Source organism: Orycteropus afer, unplaced genomic scaffold (genome assembly GCF_000298275.1).
Source record: "Orycteropus afer afer isolate SDZICR_OR568_19922 unplaced genomic scaffold, OryAfe1.0 scaffold00525, whole genome shotgun sequence".
Lineage (NCBI taxonomy): Eukaryota > Metazoa > Chordata > Mammalia > Tubulidentata > Orycteropodidae > Orycteropus > Orycteropus afer.
Window position 1 is genome coordinate 84,838 of NW_006922112.1, and position 21,917 is coordinate 106,754.

The 21,917-nt window shown below is 38.5% G+C and overlaps 1 protein-coding gene across 1 annotated transcript in view; it reads left to right on the forward strand.

The window, feature by feature from the left end:
* Positions 1 to 21,917, forward strand: part of TBC1D19 (TBC1 domain family member 19) — a gene marked incomplete at its 5' end in the record, with an annotated part of 176,514 nt that overhangs the window by 68,737 nt on the left and 85,860 nt on the right. The window contains 3 exons of the mRNA XM_007955658.1: positions 3,289 to 3,351; positions 14,846 to 14,930; positions 18,432 to 18,476. Of these exons, the coding sequence (XP_007953849.1) occupies positions 3,289 to 3,351; positions 14,846 to 14,930; positions 18,432 to 18,476 (193 nt within the window). The remainder of the gene's footprint in view (positions 1 to 3,288; positions 3,352 to 14,845; positions 14,931 to 18,431; positions 18,477 to 21,917) is intronic.

Consider the following 21,917-nt stretch of genomic DNA (forward strand, 5'->3'; position numbering starts at 1 on the left):
CAGTAGATTCCACCATGGAGTTGATTACCAGTCTCATCATGGGGAATACTACATCCAACTGCCCAGCCACTCAACCAGGCCTAGCCAAGTTGACATACAAACATAACCATCACAACATCCTAGTTGGATCAGTTGGAATGCCTAATTCTTATCCTGTAGGAAACTGTACACAATATTCAGAGACATCCTGGAGAAAATTGAAGATTGAGGTTTATTTTTGTGGGATTTTTGTTCATCTGTTTTTATTGGCAAAGGGTACCCAAATAGTATATATATTACCAAATAGTAATATATTACCTCCTATAAAACTACAATTCATTTCTCTTAACAATTTTATTATTTTTATTTATTTTTTATTCACATGTCAAACATCTGTTAGGTACTTATTAGGTACCAAGCACTGTGCTTGTAATAATTATATAACAATTAGGAGGACTTCCAGCAAGATATCAGACTAGGCAGACAAGCTACCCAGACCTCTACAACAGAGACAGGAGAAATCAAATGAAAGAGATAGAGATGATAATCTAGAACCCTGAGCTTTAAAGGAAAGGATAAAGAAGGGATCAAATGCCACTCGAAGAGGAAGCTGAATGAAAACAGCAAACAAGGAAACAGAAGGAGCTGTGAACTGTCAACTGGCTTGACATAGCATGGCCATTTTGAATTTTTGCAAGCAGTGTTCCAATCGGGCAGCAACCTGATAGTCAGCACTCCTTGTCCAGAACAGCACAGACGTCCACACACAGCTGGCAACCAGAAAGATTTTATATTCTCCGCACCCTTACAGTGACCACAGGTGTGGCCACCCCCCAAGCCCGCCCTTATCCCTCTTCTAGACTAGTTGGAACTCCATCCTAGACCAAGTGCCCTGTCCCCAGTCACCTTCTGTGCCACCAGGAACTTGTTCCGGGTTCAGGCACCCTGCCTCCAGTCACCCCTTAGACTGGCAGGGACTCCATTCAGAACCAGGTGCCTGGCTCCCCTTCGCTTGCTTGGCTGGCAGGAGGTACCCTAGGTACCACTAGGGTGTCCTGTCCCCCCAGTTTTCTCCTTTCTTTTTTTCCTCTTTTTTCTTTAATTTCTTTCCCTTTCCTTTTTTTTTTTCTTATTCCTGCTTTTCCTTTTTCTTTATTTTCTTCTCTTTTCCCTCCCTTGTTTTCATTTTTTATTTATATTTTTTCCTTACTGTTCTCTTTCTTTTTTCTTTCCCCCCTCTCTAGTTTTCTTTTTGTCCTTCCCTTGTTTTTTATTTTTACTTTTTCTCTCCTTTTTTTTGTTCTCTAGTTTTTTTTAATTTTCTTTCTTTATTTTGTGTGTATGTAGTTATGTATTTTTTCTCTCTCTTTTTTTATTGTACCACCTGATGGGAGTCATCATCTGTGCCCACACTGCCCAACCACATCCATACATGCTTCAGCCTCACCCACTGGGTAACAACCTGCACCCACTCCTGTGCCAACTGATCAACAATAGATGACAACCAACACCCACCCAAACCCACTCTCAATTGCTGTACATGAGCAACAAGCAGATAACTGTGCACATACTCCTGTCCTCTATCATACCCACTGTGAGACAGGTGATGAGCACCTGAGTGCTACCAAACTAGCAGAATAGCACATCTGCCCTGCTTGCTCAGATATTTCAAAACAAAAAAACCTAGGTGAAACACACCAACATACAACCACCAATTAAATACAAATACACCACCATCACAATGTCTCAGAGACAAAGACAACCTCAGTTCATACAAAGAAGCAAGACAGTGGCACAAGCAAGTGACCAAAATACGTAGCCAGAAAACTTCCTTGAAGAAGAAATGGCATTGGAACTACCTGATAAGGAGTTCAAAAGAATTATATTTAGGTACCTTCAATGGATTGAGAGAAGGATCAAGGAAAACACTGACAAAATCAAGGAAAACACAGACAAAACTCTAGAAGAATTCAGGAAAACAGTATAAGAACATACTGAGAAATTAGAAACTATACAAAAACAGCAAATAGAAATCCAGAAGACTAAGATTTCAGAAATAGATGACACATTGAGAGGGCAAAGGAGTAGAAATGAAACAATGGAAGACAGAATTGGTGAGATTGAAGACAAAGCTCTAAATATTACTCTATTAGGGGAACAATCCAAAAAAAGAACAAAAGAAAATGAAAAAGCCTAAGGTTTATGTGGGGCATCATCAAGAGAAATAATTTACATGTGATCGGAATTCCAGAACAAGAAGAGATGAGGGCGGGGGGGGGGGCGGGGAACAAGCAGAGCAAAAATATAATTACATAATAATTAGAACATTAGGGCTCAAAATCCAAAATCTAATGGGGAGCGTAGAAATGTTTAAAGCAGTCTCAATTCGGAAAGTGAAATGGAGTTACCATTAGAAGAAGGAGCTAATATTCTACCCAGAAGAAGTCAATGAACTGGCTGACCCTCAAAAGATCACTTCATGAATCAGACACTTAATGTTACTAGCTTCCAAGAAGGGATGATTTTCAAATGCAATTTTCAAAGGCATGTCCGATTTTGGTATTTTGAGACCATAGAACAATAATTTGGGTCCAGATTGTTATGAGTGCCTCGGGATGTTATGCCTGTATCTGCTTTTCAGTCCCACCTTTAAGATGCTTAAATGTTACATTAAACCAATAAAACCAAACTCACTGCCATCGAGTCGATTCGACTTACAGCAACCCCCCCACCTTGAATTTCCAAGTCAGTATCACTGTGGAAGTAGATTACCCAATCTTCCTTCTGAGGAGTGGCTGGTGGGTTTGAACCACCAGCCTTCTGGTTAGCAGTCACATGCCTTAGGCACTATGCCACTAGAACTCCTAAATATTAAATAAAATTGGAATAAGTAGTAAGGAATTACTAATGGAAACTATAAAAGGGTGGGGAATTTGAGATCAAATAATATCACTATTTGCATATTAGTCAAGAAGGAGCTCTGGTGACATAGTGCCTAAAGCATCTGACTGCTGACCAGAAAGTTGGCAGTTCAAACTCACTAGCTACTCCATGGGAATGAGACTGAGCAATCTACTTCGGGAAAGATTTACTGCCTCGGAAACCAATTGGGGTCACTATTGGAATCGACTCGATGGCAGTGAGTTTGGTTTGGTTTTGGTGTACTAGTCGAGTAAATATATAGCAATGATAAAGTATAATCCTATGAAAAGTGATAAAATTGTTGTGATAGTATTCCTTTATGTATTTATGCTGTAGTATGATAGATTCATTTGCATTCTTCTCAGTACACTCTACTTTTAATTGTAGGATGTCAAGTTGACAGCAAGCAATGATGATTATTATTTTGTATTTGAAGATTATTTATATCAGGTATGTTTAAAATTTTAAATATATAATGTTCTGTTTTAGGTTCTCTAAATCATGATACTTTCAGAAAGATCTGCATTATTAATTAAATCCTTCTGAATGCAAGCCATGTTTATTTTTTATCAGAGTAAATGTTTGGGATAAGGTTAACTTTTGTTCTTAGTGTGGAATTAGAAGAAGAGTCTGCCAATGAGTTTTTGGAGTAGTCTTTTCATCACATTTGCTACAACCAGGAGATTTTGTTAGGTAAGTTTTTTACCTTTGTTTTGGACACAGATTTTTAATTGGATATTAAGTTCATATTTAAGGCACACAGATGTTTAGATAAATCATTTTCATGATACTTTTCTATTTAATATGGTTAAATGTTTTTAAATCCATTTGAAATGTAATGATTCGTTTTTGATCATTTCATATGCTGATATTATAGATGTTTGAATACTTATCTAAGTCTTTCATGTATTTATTAAAATAAAATCAGTTTTATCATAAACACAAAATGCAATTTACATACAATTGCCTGATTATGTTCTTTTCCTTTTCTTTATGAATACCCATACATATTACTGATTTGATTTTTATTGAATATCAATATAAATGCCATTGCAAATCTTCCTTCTGTGGAGCAGCTGGTGGGTTTGAACTGCTGACCTTCTGGTTAGCAGCCAAATGCCTTATTCACTATACCACCACAGCTCTTTATGCATATTACTAATTTGATTTTTACTTAATATCAATATAAATGGCATGGAAAATGTTCTATATTATACATACCAATTTCTGCTTGATTAAATGTGAATTAGTCCCAGCTACTTGGTCTTATTTGATGTTGGTGTTTAAAAGAGAAGATAATGTTGCATAAGAATCTCTCAGGAAAATTTAATTAATCAAATATTCCAGAGCTGAAGTATAAAGATTTTATAAAATTTAAACTAACCCTAAAAACTTTAAAAGGATTTGAGTGATTTCAAATATGTGACTAAATTGTTTAATTTTAAGAGATAATAAAGATTTAAAATTCTATACTTTAATATAAAGATATAAAGTTAGTTATTAATTAAATATTAAAATAAATATAAAAATCTTCCAAAAGCTTATTTGCTTATGTAACTGATATGTAACATTGTGTCTAATTCTTAGTACTTATGAACTTTTTAAGAAGCTCTGGTGGTACAGTGGCTAAAGCATTTGGCTGGTAACAGAAATGTCAGAAATTCAAACCTAACAACCACTACATGGAAGAAAGGTGAGGTAGTCTGTTCCTGTAAAGATTTACAGCCTTGGAAACCCTATTGAGCAGTTCTACTCTGTCCTATAGGGTTGCTATGAGTCAGAATCGACTCGATGGCAGTGAATCTTATTAAATTTTTAAATATACATGCTTCATTAATATACAAATATTAGTTTACTGATAACCTCTATACTTGAGAAATACTGAGTGGAAAGTGTTACTTATGGATTGGCAGCATGAGGAGTTTCACAGACCCATTTCCCAATAGAAAAGTGATAACTATTGAAAATTTTATGTAGAGATAGATATAGATGTGTGTGTGTGTGTAAAATTAAAGTCTTTAGAAACTTTTCTAAGGTCATGTAACAAATCAGCAAATAATAATAAAAAAAAAAAAAACACTTATTCAAGAAAATCTACTACATGTCAGTAAGAACCTGTGGTACTTGTGCCATAACCTGCTCCCTCTCTTCCCCCACCTACCACTCAGCTTAATAGAAGCTTCACTTTGGCCAAGAATGGTCAAAAAGAAGGGACTCTGTTGTGTAGTAAATTACTTTGGATGGCCCTTCCATGCACAGTCTGTGTGACTCCCACAAAAATAATTGGGTGGGGCTATGCAAAAAGGTGTTTTTGCCTCACTAGTGGGATTGGGCAACCTGCTAATACCTCAAATAAGGTACATGAAACCTTTGTGGGAGTAGGACCATACAGATAAAGTGTGTGGAACTCTAACAAGGGGCTTCGTCAGTTTTGCCACCCATTAGGCTTAAAATGAGCCAATACCAGAGGCAGGAAGGGGATCTCATTACCATCAAGGAGAGCCAGGAATGGAGCATGTCTTTTGGACCCAGGGTCCCTGTGCTGAGAACCTCCTAGACCCAAGAGACAGAGAGGGCTGTAATGCCTGAGATAGTAGTACAAGACAGCAAGACATGGTGGCAAGCACAGCAGAGTCCTGCAGCAGAGGAACAGTGGCACCAGAACTAGGAGATCAGCAGGAGACAGTGCAGTGGGCTTCCTGGCCATGGAGTGAGGCAGCTACAGTGAGCATGCCAGCCCACAGAGTGAGAAAACAGAGCACCTTCAGGCTAGGGCTTATTGGTGGATGAGAGTGTGTCTGGGCACTTTTTGGTGGAGCTAAAAAGTTGTAACACTTGACTGAACAGAGCATAGGCCAGGCTGAGGGCCAAAGAGCTTAGAGCCAAGGGAAAGCATGGCTGAGAAGAAACTGTCCTGATCAAAAAACTGAGTCCTGAATCATCCCTGATCCTGAACTGTCACCTGTTATTTCCCTAATAAACCCAACAACTGTGAGTTTCATCTGTGAGTTCTGTGTGGCCATTGCAACAAATCGTCAAATCCAGTAGGGAAGTAGAGAGTACCTTGGGAGTGATGGTGGGTGTTAGAATTGGACAAAAGGTTGGAGAGTGGAGATATATTTGATCTCCACCTCAATAGAGTCTGCCTTGAACTGATGGTCTTGATTCTCTCCTTCCCTCTTGTGAAAGTTAGATGACAAGGTGTGATGCTGCAACAGAATTTTTAGAGACCTCTTCTTCCCCGTCTTTAGTCAAAGGCTACAGTATCTCTATAGGAAGGACCAGGTGACTATCATTTCTCATCCTCATAGCAATGTGTTGCAGAGACTCAATTCAGGAAACTTCTATTCAGAGGTCAAAGGTACCTTCTTCCATTGAGCCCACACTTGTAGGTCAGAGGCTCTATCCAAGGCTTGGCAGGCTGATAATACTGGAGCCCTGATTTCCCTCACCTCAAATTGGTCATAGGGTAGAGGTTCCTTGCTGGGAGAGGGAAGCAGGAAGGACCAGAGGCTGCCTCCAGCTCCAGAGCAGCATCACAGATTTTTGCCCAGGTAGACAGATTATGCACTATATACATGGACCTCATCAGATGGAATACAGAGGAATCAAGTTGATTACATCTGGGGAAAGTAAAGATAGAGAAGCTCAGTACCATAGGTCAGAACAAAGCGAGGGGCTAACTGTGAAACAGACTGTCAGTTGCTCATATGTAAGTTCCAGTTGAAGCTTAAAAATTAAAATAAGTCAATGAGAACCAAAGTACAACCTTGAGTATATCCCACCTGAATTGAGAGACCATTCCAAGAATAGATTTGACACATTGAACACTACTGACTGAAGACCAGACACATTGTGGGAGGACATCATGGACATCATACATGAAGAAGACAAAAGTTCATTAAAGTGACAGGAAAGAAACAAAGGACCAAAACAGATGTCAGAAGAGACTCTGATGCTTGCTCTTAACAAAGAAAAGCTAAAATGAATGGAAGAAATGATGAAGTAAAAGAGCTTAACAGAAGATTTCAAAGAGCAGCTTGAGAAGACAAAGTAAAGTATTATAATGAAATGTACAAAAACTTGGAGTTAGGAAACCAAAAGAGAAAAACAAGCTCAGCATTTCTCAAGCTGAAAGAACTGAAGAAAAAATTCAACCCTTGAGTTGCAATATTGAAGGATTCTATGGGCAAAATATTGAACAACACAGGAATCATCAAAATAAGATGGAAGGAAAACACAATCACTGTACCAAAAAGAATTAGTTGATGTTTAAACATTTAAAGACATAGAATATGATCAAGAACCAGTATGTATTGAAGAAAAAAGTCCAAGATGCACTGAAGGCATTGGTGAAAATCAAAGCTCCAGGAATTGACGGAATACCAATTGAGAAGTTTTAATGAACAGATACAAAGCTAGAAGCACTCACACTTTTATGCCAAGAAATTTGAAAGATAGTTACTTGGCCAACTGACTGGAAAGGATCCATGTTTATGCCAATTCTAAAGAAATGTAATCCAACAGAATGTGGAAATTATCAGACAATATGATTAACATCACACAAAAGTAAAATTTTGCTGAAAATAATTCATAAACAGGTGCAGCAGCACATTGACAAGGAACTGCCAGAAATTCAAACTGGATTCAGAGGGGGACATGGAAAAAGGGCTATCATTGCTGATGTCAGATGGATCTCGGCTGAAAGCAGAGCATACCAGAAAAATGTTCACCTCTGTTTTGACTGTGCAAAGACATTGGACTGTGTGGATCATAACAAGTTATGGATAACATTGCAAAGAATGAGAATACCAAAACATTTCACTATCCTCTGAGAAACCTGCACATAGACCAAGAGGCAGTCCTTTAAACAGAACAAGGAGATACTACATGGTTTAAAATCAGGAAGGGTGTGTATCAGCTTGTTTCCTTTCATCGTACTTACTCAATCTGTATGCTGAGCAAATAATCTTAGAAGCTGGAATATATGAAGAAGAACACAGCATCATGATTGGAGGAAGGCTCATTATCAACTTGTGATATGCTGATGACACATCTTTGCTTGTTGAAAGTGAAAAAGACTTGAAGAACTTACTGATAAAAATCAAAGGTAACAGCCTTCAATAAAGAAAACAAAAATCCTCACAACTGAACCAGTAAGCAACATCATGATAAACAGAGAAAAGATTGAAGTTAGTTTACTTAGATCCACAATCAATAGCCGTGAAAGCAGCAGTCAAGAAATTAAACAATATATTGCTTCCAAAGACCTCCTTAAAGTTAAAAAGCAATGATGTCACTTTGAGTACTAAAGTGCACCTGACCCAAGCCATGGTATTTTCAATCACTTCATATGCATGCAAAAGCTTGACAATGAATAAAGAAGGCCAGAGAAGAATTGATGCCTTTGAATTGTGGTATTGATGAAGAATAGTGAATATACCATGGACTGGCAGAAGAACAAACAAATCTGTCTTGGAAGAAGTACAACCAGAATGCTCCTTAAAAATGAGAATGACGAGACTCTGTTTCACATATTTTGAACATATTATCAGAAGGTCTCCAAGTCCCTAGAGAAGGGCATCATGCATGCTAAAGAGTCAATGAAAAAGAGGAAGACCCTCAACAAGACAGAATGACACAGTGGCCGCCACAGTGGGCTCAGGCATACAATGATTGTGAAGATAACACAGAACTGAGCAGTGTTTCGTTCTGTTTACATAGGGTTGTTATAAGTCTGAACTGACTCAATGGCACCCAACAACAGCAACACATTTTGTCAAACTATTGAGTGTCCTGATACAGGCACTCTGTTAAATCCTGGCATATGAAGATTTTAATAAACTCACACTTCAGTGAAAAATGACAAGAAAGACAATACATATTCATGATATGTGGTAAATTCAGGATAGAAGTAATGTTTCATGTAATTTTGCTAAAAAGGAAATACATTCTTGGAATGGTGCAGAGTTAGTGGTGACTTCAGAATAGAGAAGTTATAAGAAATGGCTGGGTCTTTAAGGAGAGAATTAGGGGGAGAATGTGAGGAGAGTTCCATTTAACACAGCAATGAACCACTCCAGCAGTTCAAGTTGGAGTTCATGAGCACCTACAATAGAGCAAGATCTATGTGAATAGACAGGAGAGAACAAGTGTGAAACATCTATCAGTGTCAAAATTCTTCTAATCACTCTTTCTTAAATACATGGTCAGTGCCCATGCTCTTCCTTCACATTCTAGTAGTAATTACCTGACAGAACTTTGAATCTGCACCTATAGTGAGGACAGTGGTGGGTTAGTGGTAAAATTCTTGCCTTCCGTGAAGGAAACTCAGCTTTGGTTCTTGTCCAATGCACCTTATGCACAGCCATCACCTGTCTGTCACTGGAGGCATGTGTGCTACTATGATGCTGAACAGGTTCAGCAGAGCTTTCAGACGAAGACTAGCAAGAAAGGCCTGGAGCTGTACTTATGGAAATCAGCCAGTGAAAACCCTACGAATCCTGATAGTCTGACCCACAACCTAGTCGTGGGGTTGCTGCAGGACTGGCTGTGTTTTGATTAGTTGTGCATAAGGTTACCATGCTTCAGGGGCCAACTCAACAGCAGCTAACAGTAGTGTGCATTTGAATGTGGCTGGAGAAGACATGTAACCGTACTAACTGGAGTTGTTTGATTCATCACCACCAACCTCAGGTACCCAACAATCCTCCTTCATTTTCCTGATCTGTTCATTCCTCTACTTTCTCAGGTGACTTTTCATACCTTCTTTCTCTTCAAACCTCCATCTCTTCTCTTTCTCAGCTGATGACTTTGCTGCCTGTGTCCTGAGAAAATAAAAGCTATTGGAAGGAAACAACCACATGCTCCGATCACCACATGTACCCCCAGTTACCTGCTCCTGTACCCACATGCTCAGCCTTCCCTTCCTGTGATTATGAGTAAACTGTCCTTGCTCCTGTATAAGATAAGGCCAGTCCTTGTATTTGGATACTGAAACTCATCTCCCTTTACTCAAAGCCATTACAGTGTCCCTCTCTCACAAATACGTTGTTACCTTTCCTGTATATCAGTATGCAAATATGCTCTTATTCCTCCCATCTTAAAAACAAAGCAAAATAAAATGAAATCCAAATCTTTCTTGATCTCATATCCCCTTCCAGCTACTGCCACATTCCTCTAGTCCCTTATTTAGCAAAACTCCTTGAAAACACCTCTAGTTAGTGTTTCCAATCCCTGTCCTCTCATTCTCTTTTGAAAACCACATTACTCAGATATTTTTGCCCAGCCTCCCCACTGAAAGCCACAAGTGACTTCATATTACAGGATCCAGTGGTAAGTTCTCACTTCTCAATGTATTTGATCTGTTTGACAGTTGAGTTTATCACTTTCTCCTCCTTGATTCTCTTTCCTTCCTTGGCTTCTGAGGCATCATGCACTCTGGCTTTATTTCTATCTTACTAGCTGGCATTCTTAGTCACCTTTGCTGGTTTCTCCTCATCACCCCATCTTACCCTAGAGTATCTGAAGGATAAGTCCTTGGGCCTCTTTTTTTTTTTTTTTTTCTTTCTAATCCTTGCCCTGGGAGCTCTGGTAGCATAGTGGCTAAGGCACTTGACTGCTAACCAGAAGGCTAGCAGTTCAAACTTACCAGCCACTCCTCGGAAGGAAGATGGGGCAATCTACTTCCATAGTGATACTGCCTCAGAAACCCAAGGAGGGGTCGCTATGAGTTGGGTCCGACTCAACAGCACATAACAACAACAAAAACAACAATCCTTGCCCTTGGTGATCTTGTCTGTTCTGAGGGCTCTAATACCATCTATAAACTGACAACTCCCAATTTTACATCTTTTTCTGGATCTCCCTCTTCAACTCCTGACTTGCCTAATATTTCTGCAGCTTTTCCATCTGCCTGTAATGTTATTATCCCAGGCTCACTTCCTGACCACCTCAGGTCCATAATTAAAATAGTAAGCTTCCCCTAATACGTACATACTCACACACACCGCCTGTGTCTTATCCCTCTTTTCTGTATTATTTTTCTCCATTAGCACCATATGGCATACAATGGACTTTGCTTTTTGTTTGTTTGTTTGTTCATTCTGGTTGGTTTTTGTTTTGTTCTGTCTCCATCCACGAAAAATAAGCACTATGAGAACAGAGATTTTGTTTGGTTTGTTCATCACTGTCTTCTTGATGCCTAGAGCAGTAGGTATCCAATAAATATTTGTTGAATGAATTAATGCAGCTATCAAAAGTAGCATAGGAGCATTTGATGCACATTGAGCGAGAAGGAAGAGTCAAGGATGAATAAATTTTTAGGCTTCAGGTAGTTATAACCATGGTGATATTGGTGGTTATGATTAGAAACACTAAGTATAGCAAAGAAAACTATTTTGAAAGTATATTTTTCTCCATAATAATGTGATGAGAAAAGAGGATAAAAGATCCATGGCTAAGCAAGAAACTGGATTAGGAAAGGGTCCTTATTTTTTATTTCACTCACAGTATACTCTGATCATTAGATATAATTCTGCTGTATTTCTATAGTTCAGACTTACCCATCCAATTTTTTACAGCTCTTTAAAATAAATCACTGCCACGTATAACTTTTCCCAAAAAAAGTTCACTTTTTAATTCATTAGAAAGTAATCAAAATTTCCTAGTTGATTTGATTGAAATTACCATTTTCATATTGTCAAAACATGTGCTAGCAAATTTACAGTTGAGCTGTCATTTTCTTACAGATACAAATTGAAATCACAGAAGTTAAAACAACCACTCAGGTTAGAATAGGAGTTAGCTGCTCTTTGCTTAGATCCCAGGATTGCACACCAGTACATACTGTCTAACACACTGTGCCTGGCATTATCACCTTACAGCCACCGATATTCTCTTTAGAGCCGTCTCAGATATCATGTCTTCTCTAGGGCAGTAGTGATTCTATGAGGATATATTTAAGCACAGAGCTTCTCCTGAAATTACTATGCCCCCACTAGCCTGCTAAACTAAGAGAAAGTAAATACAAACACTTTGTTAGGGAGTGTTTTCCCTCGAGACAATGATAGGAAGATATTTGTGAGTATATTTTTTAAAAGATATTTGTAAACATATTTTCCCTTTGTATGATTTTACTTTAATGGTTGTGTTTGTTTTCTATTGCTTCAATAACAAATTAATACACATCTAGTCAGGCTAGGGAGCTCTGGTAGCATAGTGCCTATGGCACTTGACTACTAACCAGAAGGCTGGCAGTTCAAACCCACCAGCCACTCCTCGGAAGGAAGGTTGGGCAATCTACTTCTGTAGTGATACGGCCTCGGAAACCCAAGGAGGGGTTGCTATGAATCAGGTTCAACTTGACAGCACATAACAACAGCAACAGTCAGGTTAGGAGTCCCACCTAAACGAGGTATCTAGTCTACCCGTGCCCTCTAGGTCTGGGGAAAATGTGTCTAAGTCTGAGTTCAACTCTGGCTCTGACTGCCTGATCCCCAGCGACAGACCAAGTCTGTCCCCGCCACCTCATCTCCCTGCTGGTTGACCCTGGTTCCGAGGTGGCCAGGGGTGGCCGGCCTGAGAGCCCGAGGCCCCAAGGCCACCCACTGGGTTTGGTTTGGTTTGGTTTGGTTTGGAGTGGCTTAAAATGATGTAAATGTATTCTTTTACAGTTCTAGAGGTCAGAAGACCAAAATGGTTTCACTGGGCTAAAATCAAAGTGTTGACAAGACAGCATACCTTCTGGAACTAGTTAACTATGCTCTAGTTCTTGAAACTTCCACTTAGAAATGTTCAAGTGATACATATCCCTTCATTCCATTGAGCAAAACAAGTCAAATGGCCACACCTAACACCTAACACCAAGGTGTCCAGAAAAGGCAAGCTAGTGTGAATTCCCAAAGGGGAAGAATCAGAAATCTTTGATGAACAGAACCAATGACTTACATAATTTAGGAGAATGTATGTAGAATATAAAAATGGGGAAGGACTTTTTAAGCATATAAAAAAAAGTTCTGGTAGATTTGTTCACCTAAAACCTAAAAGCATCTCTGCATCAAAAATAATTAAAATTTTCAAAAGACAGAAACAACTGAAATGTCCATCAACAAATGAATGGATAAACAAAATGTAGTATAGACATGCAATGGAATACTATCCTGCTGTAAAGAGGAATGAACTGATGCATGCCACTACATGAGTGAACCTTGAAGACACCATGCTCAGCAAAGCAAATTTGTCACAAAAGGACAAATACTGTATGAACTCACTTATATGAAATAAACAACTATACAGAAACCAAAAATCATTAGTTATTACAGAGGAGTGGGGAGAAGCTCTGGTGGTATGGTGGTCAAAACATTTAGCTACTAACCAAAAGGCAGTTTGAACCCACCAGCAGCTCCAAGGAAGAAAGATGAGACTATCTGCTCCAGTAAAGATTTATAGCCTTGGAAACCCTATGGGGCCATTCTACCCTGATCTGTAGGGTCACTATGATTTGGAATTCACTTGATGGCAGTGAGTTTGATTTGTTTTTTACAGGGAGGAGGGTATTGAGATTATATTAATGGTAGTGGAATGATTTGGAAAAGAAGACTAAGAATGGTTGCACTACTTGAAGAGTGTAATTAATGTCACTGAATTGTTTATGTAGAAATTATTGAAACAGTATATGTTTTAAGTATTCTTTCACCACAATATAATTTTAAAAAATTAAAATTGCCAATTGAGCAATACCATTTGCACCATATACAGTAAAACCTGCAAAAGCCAGACACTGTGTAAGGTAAAAACTTGTCAGAGAAGGAAAACGCGAACTTTTTCCACTAATAGAAAGCAATAAAAAAGTGATAAGATTATACCTGTCAAGGGTGGAATACTTTCAAGACATGGAAAAATAAGGCATCTATCAAGTCCCTGTTCTCTCAAGTTTCACTGTAATTAGACCAAAGTTTAGAAACCTTAATAAACAAAAAATTAAATCAATGATTCTAACAGCATAAATCTTAAAACAGACTAGGATGAACTGGAAAATCACAAAAGAAAGCAAATAGAAAAGTGTCCAACCTCATCAGTAATTAAAGCATTGCAAATTGAATTAGAGGAAGGCCCTATTGTTGATCTGTCAGATGGTGACAACCAATTTTAAAAAGAGTAAGAGAAAATGTACGCTATTTTCCTGATTAGTGTTCTGCCTTTTCCTGTTACTCCTGAATTCCTTTCTTGGTAACATCTTAAAAGCCCAGGTCTTGTAACACTAAGGCCCACTAGCCCGTCACCATTCACCTTCCTAGAGATTGAACTCCTGCCCCCAAAGCCCCGGTGGCATCAGTAGTCCAGTTTCTCCTAAGGGGCGTCCTGGATCCTGACTATCTGCCTGCTTGTTTTTGTCGCAGATAGAGTTGCCACACTCTACCTGCAGGTCAGTTCTGCTCCGTGTTGGGCCACCACTTGTACTGCTAGTACCATTCCTTCTAAATACTATGAGTTGCCAGCCCTCACGCCCTGACATGTCCAGCTGCCTGTTGCATCCCCAAAATGAGTCTAGTTCTGGTTTTCTTCTCTCCCCAAGTAGCTTTATGCCACTGTAGTTAATGTCTGCCCTATACATTTCTCATCTATTACATTTCCCCACACGTTTCTTTTCCAGAAAGAAAACATAGGAAAGGATCAGGTAGTTTTCACCAGCTTTCATTTTCTGCTGTTGTTGAAGGTGTAGGTAGCAAACAGTGAGAAATCTGAATGAACTTGCACCATCCATGTTTGGCATGCCACTGTAACACTCACCTTAGGTGTGCCGATAGAGGGCAATCTTCCCATTGCAAGGCACAGTGCTGCAGTCAAAAGTTCCACCACAGCTCCTCCAAAGCAGGAAGTAACAATGAATAATCTGGTTTTATGACAGTGCTTAATTTTTTGTTTTTTCCAATGTTATGTACAGGTATTACTTTGTTTTTCCCGGGATACATCTGTGTTGGGTCACTTTGCATACAACAGTGCTTCACCACCAAAATCATACATAAGAGGTAAAATTTCTAAAATGTAAAGGGAGTATTCTGTATGATTTACATAATCTTCCCAAGACTGTTTATTGATTTATTTTATAACATATATGGGTTTTGCAAAGGAGCTCTGGTGGCATAGGGCCTAAGGCATTTGACTGCTAACCAGAAGGTTGGCTGTTCAAACCCACCAGCCACTCCACAGAAGGAAGATTGGGCAATGTACTTCCATAAAGATTTACCACCTGGAAATCCAAAGGGGGTCGCTATGAGTCAGAATCGACTCAATGGTAGTGAGTTTGGGGTTTTTTTCATTGGTTTTGTGAGTTTTTTAATTTGTCAAGTGCTCAAACAGACTTCTCTTAGATGATTATAACCATCTTTTTATGCTCATTTAAATAATGAGCAACTCAAACCAACAACAGACTAATGGTTCCCAGAAGCACCATATGAAGTTAGCCTCTCTGTCGTCTGTGTGCTTGCCCCTCTGCTGCTCTTTCTGTCATAGCTAGTGACTTATTTCCCCTTCCATTAGTCTATCACAAGAACTTTTTCTACTTCTGTTTTTTACCTTCTGTGTTTCTTCTCTCAAAATATTCTGCTACCCTTAAAACTTTTATTATAATTTATGTGCCATCAGCTAATTTCTATATTGGTGCTTTTTTTGGTCTCATCTTTAGTCACTAGCTGCCTACAAGATATTGCTGAGCACTGAACTAATTTTTGCTAGAAGTTCTTCCCAACTTCTCTTTGTTAGGTAATGAATACCTAGCACTAAAGCTCACATCCCTATCGAGTGGGGTCATTCTTGTGTTGCCGTAAGAAACAGTTTTGTCTGTACTTCCTGAGTATCATCTCTGCGTGACTGTTCCAATCCTCACCCTAGGGCAGGTCGACATTACCTTATACTAAGCTCAGGCTCCCCTGAACTTGAGGTTGTCTCAGTTCCATTGCTCCTAAATTAAACTTATAAAAACGTTTTTTAATTTTGTTTTCCTTGTTTGTTTGTTTAACTTTATTTCCTGCTGAAAAACTGAGTGTACAACTATCTAATGAGCTCACTAATTAGAACTCAGCCAGGTTTTCCAAGCCCTCCAGCAGTGGGCACTACCTTCAGCCAGCTGGCTTTGTTTTCCTGATTATTCCACCACACCCCATGTTCATTCTCGTCTCCCTCTATTCCCTGCATGGGGAAGGCTGCCCTCTCCTCTATCCCGAAATCTTAGGTTCTTGAAAACTAGGCTAAATCTTACCAGGTCCACAAATCCGTCACCTACTCCCAACCCTACAAACCTTTAAATGGATTCAGGCATACCAGTGATTGAGAAGGTGTCTGGAGTAGCATTTTCTTGTTATACATAAGGTCACTATGAGTTTGCACCACCCCGACAGCACCTAACAAAACAATAAAAATTTAAACACCTAAAGCCTGTACCAGAAAATTTAGTAAACATACCCTAATGTTCCACATTTTAGTCTAGAATATAAGCCACATGATTAAGAGACCATATCATGTATTTATGACTATTTATGAATAAGGAAGACCAAAGAAGAATTAATGTATTTGAGTTGTGGTGTTGGCAAAGAATACTGAAAATACTGTGGACTGCTAGAAAAATGAACAAATCTATTCTGGAAGAAGTACAGCCAGAATGCTCCTTAGAAGGGAGAATGACCAGACTTCATCTCACTTACTTTGGTCATGTTGTCAGAAGGGACCATTCCCTGGAGAAGGATGTCATGCTTGGTAAAAGGGAGAGTCAATGAAAAAGTGGAAGCCCCTCAACAAGATGGATTGACACAGTGGCTGCGACAATGGCCTCAAGCATTCCAAGGATTGTGAGGCTGCACATGACCAGGCAGTGGTCAGAAATAGTGGTTTCTATTGTACATAGGGTCTCTGTGAGTCAGAGCTAACTCAATGACATCTAACAACAACATTATCTATTCATTCTCTTTACCTCTCAGCACCTAGCCTAGTACTGGACACCAAGAAGGCACTCTGTCTCTCTCTTTTTTTCTAATTATTTATTATCTCCTCGCTCACAAGATCAGGCCTTGCTGTCTCTACCCTAACCTAAATTGTTCATGTTTCTTACTCCCCCCTGCCACCAACCTCAACAGGAGTAACAGTAACATTTTTAATTAAAATTTTACCTTAAAGCTTAGTATAAGAATATATGTGACTTTTCAGTAGACTCAGTGGTGTTAGCAAAACTGTCAAGTGCTACGTGAAGATAGTGAAAGGTGAGGAAAAGCTCAGAACCTTTAAATGTTTGAGAAAAAGCAAGTTTTAGGAAAGCTCCTTTAAACACTTGATTATAATAAATGTATTTTAATTTGTTGAGACAATGATGATTCAAGTATTTAGCCCCTACTCGGACCATATGAACTGTTTTGTTGTTGTTGTTGTAAGGTGCCATCAGTTGGTTCTGACACATAGCAACCCTACGTGCAATGGAACACATCACTGCCTGGTCCTGTGCCATCCTCTCGATTGTTGCCATGCTGGAGTCCAGTGTTGCAGCCACTGTGTCAGTCCATCTCGTTGAGGAGCTTCCTCTCTTTTTCACTGATCCTCCATTTTACCAGCATGATGTGCTACTCCAGGGACCGGTTCCTTGTAATAACATGTCCAAAGCAAGTAAGAAGAAGTCTCGCCATCCTCACTTCTAAGTTTTCAGGCTGTACTTCTTCCAAAACAGAGTCGTTCATTCTTGTGGCACTCCATAGTATATTCAACATTCTTCGCCAACACCGTAATTCAAAGCATCAATTCTTTGGTCTCCCGTATTCATTGTCCAGCTTTCACATTCATTCATATGTGGCAGGTGAAAATAGCATGGCTGGGGTCACACACATCTGTTTTCAAAGTGACTAACTTTGAACTGTTTTAAGGTTTAGAAAATAGTGCCATATAATTACATACATCTAATTTTTAGCATTACAGTATATTCCATAAAAATGAAAACTAACAAGCATTGCAAAGAATAGGAGTTGCTTTAAAGGACAGATAAGAATTATTTATCATTAGCAAAACAATTCTATGCTTATAAATAGGTGCTTCTGCTTCTTAAATGCTTAAGGAGCTTGAAAATGTGTGTTGCTTTATTATTTTGCATCACTTTATACTAAAGTTTAATTATTGACTTTAATTAATGAAAGAGTTTATTATCATCAAAGAAAGGCTGACATCTTTTCAAAGTAATTCTATATCATGAAATAAAATGAGGTTATAATATGGTCAGAAAAACCAAACCCATTGCCATCAAGTTGATTCTGACTCATAGCTACCCTGCAGGACAGTCTAGAACTGCTTTATAGGGTTTTCAAGGCTGTAATCTTTACAGAAGCAGACTACATCTTTCTCCCACAGAGCAGAAAGGATGGTGGGTTTGAAATGCTAGCATTTCTGTTAGCAACTGAGCACTTGATAATTGTGCCACTATATTCACAAAATAAATTAATTTTTAAATATTTATTTTATTTAAACATATTGAAACCATTTATGTTTTTCTCTTATAGGAAAACTAGGACTGGAAGAATATGCAGTCTTTTATCCACCAAATGGTAAGAGTAATGCTGTTACTTCCTCTAGTGGGAAATAGGAAAATTACAACTTTTATCAAAGAAATGTGATTTTTTTATTCTCTCTCTTTAAGATGTATAGTAATTTATATCTAAAATAAACCTCCTATTATAATAAATATTTCCATGAATTTTCTATGTTTGTGGTGAATTTGTGCTGAACTATGTATCCTTTCTATGGTTCTTCTTGGGAGCAGTAGTAATATTTGTGAGAAAGCTAAGCAGACTTAGATGTGTGTGTCCAGGGCACTTTGTTTTTCTCTGAAGAACACTAACCCAGTCCATCCAGGACTTTTCTTTGGCATTATTGGAGCAATATTCAAATCAGCTGAGTGGATTGCCTTATGTTTACATTTTTTGTTCTCATAATTTGACAAGTGTTATATTTATGGAAAAGATTATAGAAAAAAATATGCCACTGAAATAATCCATTTTTATTCTCTAAAGAGATCAAATGTATAATGACCTCATTAGACATTAAATATTCCTTTGAGATTACTTGGCAATTTTAAAGATATGCTTCTTGGAAAAGCATTTTATAGCAGTCCTTGTTTTGAAAATATTAAGATGCATCCTGGAGAAGTTCTTTTACTCCAGCAGAGTTAAGAACATGAGCTTTGTAATCCAGCAGACCTGGGTTCAGATCCCAGTTCTGCCAGCTCACCTTACGTAAGTTACATGGCTTCTCTGGATTTCAGATTACTCATCCATAGCATGTGGACAATAGACAAGTGAGATATGATATATAAAATGGCACAGTGCCTGACGTGTTATTATTGTTAAGGGTCGTCAAGTTGTCTCCAACTCATAGAAACTCTATATACAACACAATGAAACACTGCCCGATCCTGCACCATCCTCATAATCCTTGGTATGCTTGAGTCCATCGTTTCAGCCATTGTGTTAGTGCATATCATGGAGGGTCTTCCCATTTTCACTGTTACTTTACCAAGTGTGATATGCTTCTCCAGGGATCTGTCCCTTCTGACTACATGACCCAAGTAGGAGAGGCAAAGTCTGGCCATTTGTGCTTCTAGGGAGTATTCCAGCTGTTACTTGTTCCAAAACAGATTTGTTCATTCTTCTGACAGTTTATAGTATTTTCAGTATTCTTTGCCAACACCACAACTCAAAGGCATCAGTGCTCTGTGGTCTTCCTTATTCATTGTCCAGCTTTCACATATATATATAAAGCTATTGAAAATACTGTGGCTTGTGTCAGGCTCACCTTAGTCTTCAAAGACATCTTTGCTTTTTAATATTTACAGAGGTCTTTGGCAACAGATTTGTCCAGTGCAATACATCATGTGATTTCTTTCTTTCTTTTTTTTTTTTTTTAATTTTTATTGTGATTTGGATGAAAGTTTACAGAGCAAATTCATTTTCCATACAGCATCTTGTACACATTTTGTTTCATGACATTGCATGAATTCCCCACAGTGTAACAGCTCTCTTCCCACTTCCTCCTCATAGTTGCATCTTCCCTGTGTCCTTCCTTCCCATGCACTCCTGCTCCTCCCCCAGCTATCTCCCTGTACAAACACTGCCCTTCTATTCTCCCACGATTGATCACTCCAAGGAGTATCTGATGTAACTGTTCACCTCATATGCCTGTCCGTTGTTTGGCTGAAAGCCTATGTCTGATTTCTTGACTGCTGCTTCCGTGAGTGTTGATTGTGGATTCAAGTAAAATGGAATTGCCGAACAGCTTCCATCTTTTCTCCATTTATCATCATGTTGCACATTGGTCCAATTGTAAGGATTTTTGTGTCTTTATATTGAGTTGCAATCTATTCTGAAGGCTATAGTCTTTGACTTTCATCAGTAAGTGCTTCAAGTGTTCTTCACTTTCAACAGCAAAGTTGTGTCATCTACATATCACAGGTTGTTAAAGAGTCTTCTTCCAATCCTGATGCCACGTTACTCTTCACATAGTCCAGCTTCTCGGAATATTTGCTTAGCGTTACTGATTCAATAAGTACAGTGAAAGGATACAACCCTGACATACACCTTTCCTGATTTTAAACCATTCAGCATCCCCTTGTTCTGTTCAAACAACAGCCTCCTGGTCTATGTACAGGTTCCTCATGAGCACAATTAAATCCTCTGGAATTCCCATTTGTCAGAATGTTATCCTTAATTAGTTATAATCCACACAGTCTTATGCCTTTGCATAGTCAGTGAAACACAGGTAAACATCTTTCTGGTATTGTTTGCTTTCAGCCAAAATCCATCTGACATGAGCGATGTTATGCCTTGTTCCACGCCTTCTTCTGAACTTGTCTTGAATTTCTGACAGCTCCCTGTCGATATAATGCTGCAACAGTTTTTGAATTGTCTTCAGCAAAATTTTACTTGTGTGTGATGTTATTGATGTGGTTCTATAATTTCTGCATTCTGTCAGATCACCCTTCTTTGAAATAGGCACAAATATGAATCTCTTCCAGTCAGTTGGCCAGGTAGCTTTATTCCAGTTTTCTTGGCATGAATGAGTGAGTGCCTCCAGAGCTGCATTCATTTGTTCTGTCAATTCTTGTAGCCTTGTTTTTCACCAATTTCTTCAGTGCAGCTTAGACTTCTTCCTTTAGTACCATTGGTTCTTGATCATATGCTACCTTCTGAAATGGTTGAATGTTGAACAGTTCTTTTTGGTACAGTTAATCTGTATATTCCTTCCATCTTCTTTTGATGCTTCCTGCATCATTCAATATTATGCCCATAGAATCCTTCAATATTGCAATTCAAGGCTTGAATTTTTTCTTCCATTCTTTCAGCTTAAGAAATGTTAAACATGTTCTTTCCTTTTGATTTTCTAACTCCAGGTCTTTGCACTTTTCTTTATAATATTTCACTATGTCTTCTTTAGCTTCCCTTTGAAATCTTCCATTAAGCTATTTTATTTCATCATTTCTTCCATTCACTTTAGCCACTCTCCATTTAAAGAACAAGTTTCAGAGTATCTTCTGACATCTGTTTTGGTCTTTTCTTCCTTTCCTGCCTTTTTAATGACCTTTTGTTTTCTTCATGTATGGTGTCCTTAATGTCATCCCACAACTCATCTAGTCTTTGGTCATCAATGTTAAATGAGTTAAATCTATTCTTTATATATATATATATATATATATATATATATATGTACCTTGTCAGATGACTGACATGTAGTGAGTACTCAAAAACTGATTGTTGTTGTTATGGGCATGTATAACTAATTCATTGGCCACTCCATTATTACACCTCTTCTCTCCTTGGATCTCAACGTGGCAGCCCAGATTCTTTCAAAGACCTCGTACCTCTGCCTCTTTAGGTTTTCCCCAATATCCCACCCTATTCTTGTTTTTCACATATGTAAAGAGAAGAGCAGTAGACACACTGATTTTGTAGCTCTATCCGTTTGTTAATTACTCTAAAATTTATATCTCCAGG